Source organism: Glycine max, chromosome 9, assembly GCF_000004515.6.
Source record: "Glycine max cultivar Williams 82 chromosome 9, Glycine_max_v4.0, whole genome shotgun sequence".
NCBI classification, from domain to species: Eukaryota; Viridiplantae; Streptophyta; class Magnoliopsida; order Fabales; family Fabaceae; genus Glycine; species Glycine max.
In genome coordinates, this window is record NC_038245.2 from 2780815 (window position 1) to 2783760 (window position 2946).

A 2946-nucleotide genomic window follows, 5' to 3' on the forward strand; every position below is an offset into this window, starting at 1 on the left:
CTTGTTGTTAAATATTGTTGATGGGTGAAGACCTTGAAAAAACTTTTGATAATATGCAAATAATAAAGTGAGAAATTTGGGGTTTCAATGTGATTTATTGAGATTTAACTCTGAGTAATTTAGCTTTAGTTAGTTATCCGTGGTATAAATGCAAAAGTCAAATATTTGTTGGGATTTAGGTCTCGATAATTACTAATTTAGCTTTAGTTACTTATGATATTTATTAAATATTTAAATGTAATATACATTTTAATACATTGAAAATTTTATTATTCTTATTGTTGGTTATAAGAAATGTTGGTACATCTTTTTAAATAAAAGAAATATATATATATATATATATATATATATATATATATATATATATATATATATATATATATCTTAATATAGCTTTAATAAATTGATAAATATACAAATAAGTATATATAGCAATTTATCTTTTAATTTCTATCGATAATAATTTGACTACATATCATATGTAATGTTATTAGGAAGTCAAATTTACTTTTATAATATATTGACTGTGATATTTATTAAATTTAAATTAATGGTAATTAATTAAAAAAAACAAAGCAACAAGTATCTTTCTCGCAAAACAAATTAAAAAATGGACTAAGTTGCATCCTGTTGCCCCCACCACACTTCCTTGTACATAAATGCTTACATGGGTGGCATATATGCATCATCATTTGAAAAAAAGAAGAAAAAAAAGAGGCTAAAGTAAAATATGGCACCTCACATCTCTAGAGCCTCTGTTGTTGTTTTGGTAGCTTTCCTAGTCCTTCCCTTACTTTTCTCAGACATGGCAAGAGCAACAATTCCAGAATCAGATGTTGATCTTTTAGAATTTCCTTTAAATTTAGAATACTTGGAGGCTGAATTCTTTTTGTTTGGGTCTTTGGGTCATGGATTGGATGTAGTTGCTCCAAATCTGACTGAGGGAGGACCCCCTCCTATTGGTGGAAAATTGGCCAAACTTGACAACTTTGTCAAGGATGTCATCTTCCAGTTTGCTTTACAGGAAGTTGGACACTTAAGGTTTTGTTCTATCTCTACTCTATCCAATTACAATTACTTTTAGGAAAAAAAAATAAAGATTTGTCAATTGTTGTGTCTTAATTGTAGGGCCATAAAGAGGACAGTGAAAGGGTTCCCTAGGCCATTGTTAGATCTAAGCGCGACATCTTTTGCACAAGTAATGGATAATGCAATTGGGCATCCTCTACTTCCTTCCTTCGATCCCTATGCTAATTCGATCAATTTTCTGCTTGCATCTTACGTGATTCCCTATGTTGGCCTCACTGGTTATGTTGGTGCTAATCCACTGCTGCAAAATGCTGCTTCCAGGAAGGTAAACCCTCAAAAGCAAAACATAATTAATCGATTCATGTATAATAAATTTTCCCTCTATTTTTCTTTGTTATGTCACTAATACATATTTTTATTAGTCAACATTAATGGTTAATTTATTAGTTAATTTTTTATTAGTGAAATGTGTTTGAATCCACAATTTATTTTTATTTATTTTTTCTTCAACTCCCAAATCAATCTTATAACTCTGTCATCACTCCCTGTATATCACTTATAGCTAGCTTCTCTGTCAAATCTTTGTATATTTCTCAACTTATCATGAAAAAAATTCTACATTAATATTTTACTTAATATTTGATAACAATTTGCACATGTTACATAAACGTGAACAGCTAGTTGCAGGGCTTTTGGGTGTAGAGTCCGGGCAAGATGCAGTTATTCGAGCATTATTGTATGAACATCGAGCATCGCTGGTGCATCCGTACGGATTGAGCGTGGAAGTGTTCACAGATCGCATTTCAATGCTTAGGAACAAGCTAGGAAACAAAGATTTGAAAGATGAAGGTCTTATTGTGCCTAAAGTGGAAGGTGCTGAGGGCAATATTCTTGCTGGTGACATAAATTCATTGGCATATCCTAGGACTCCAGAAGAAATCTTGAGAATAATATATGGAGGAGGTGATGAACATTTTCCCGGTGACTTCTACTCTCGAGGAGCAAGTGGTCGCATAGCCACTTCTTACTTAAATTTTACTACCTAAGCATTTATTTTGTAGATTACATGTCTCTTTAAAGGTGAAGATTAGGGTGTGCAACTAAACTTGTTACGCACCGTGTGAAACAAAAATATTTGAGGAATACTATGGAAGTGACACTAGATTTATTAGTATTATTTTCTCTCTACCCTCCTCATCGTTCTGCTCCCTTCACTCACAACCACCACCATTCATCTCTCTTTGGTGTTCTCTCCCCGACTATACCTCCATCGTCTCTGCCATCCATTGATGCTTGAGAAAAAAAACATCACAAAGGTGTTCGAGGATGCTGAGAGACGAACCAAACAATCAGATATGAGATCCAAAAACATATTTGAAATCCAAAACAAAGAGAAATAACCAGATTGATTTGAAGCCCATGATGGTCTTCATCTGGTGGCCATCGACGGCGACTCTGTGAGCGGGAAAAATGAGGTCGCGCCCTTAGTGGCGATGAAGCCCTGGTTTGGTGTTTTTTTTTTTTTGTTGATCGATGATTGGATCGAAGCAAGAATCGAAGACTGAAACAAAACAAAAAAAATAAGATTTTGATGCAATGGGAGGAGTGATTCTTTAGTGGTAGTTGGTAGTCGGAGAAAGGAACCATATCCTTCTTTTATTCTTTCTTTCAAACTCTTGCACGGTGCAAAAGTAGTTAGATTATCGCACCCTAATCTTCGCCCTCTTTGAATTATATACTATAGTAAATTATTATATTATAATAACTAGGAGAAGGAATGTCAGTTTGAATAATTAAAAATATTAATTATGGTTATTATTTTAACATTATTAAGAATAAAGATAAAATAATATAAAAAATATGAAGACAAAAAACAATTACACAAAATTATATTTGATACATATAAGAATGTGTACT

At 32.7% G+C, this 2946-nt stretch overlaps 1 protein-coding gene across 1 annotated transcript; it reads left to right on the forward strand.

Moving 5' to 3' along the window:
* The first annotated feature begins 588 nt into the window (after positions 1-588).
* On the forward strand, positions 589-2741 carry LOC100812662 (desiccation-related protein PCC13-62). Its single transcript, XM_041005340.1, has 3 exons — positions 589-1041; positions 1129-1354; positions 1707-2741. Exons 1-3 carry the CDS (start codon positions 731-733, stop codon positions 2073-2075), a joined length of 906 nt encoding a protein of 301 aa, XP_040861274.1. The 5' UTR covers positions 589-730; the 3' UTR covers positions 2076-2741.
* Positions 2742-2946: the final 205 nt, after the last annotated feature.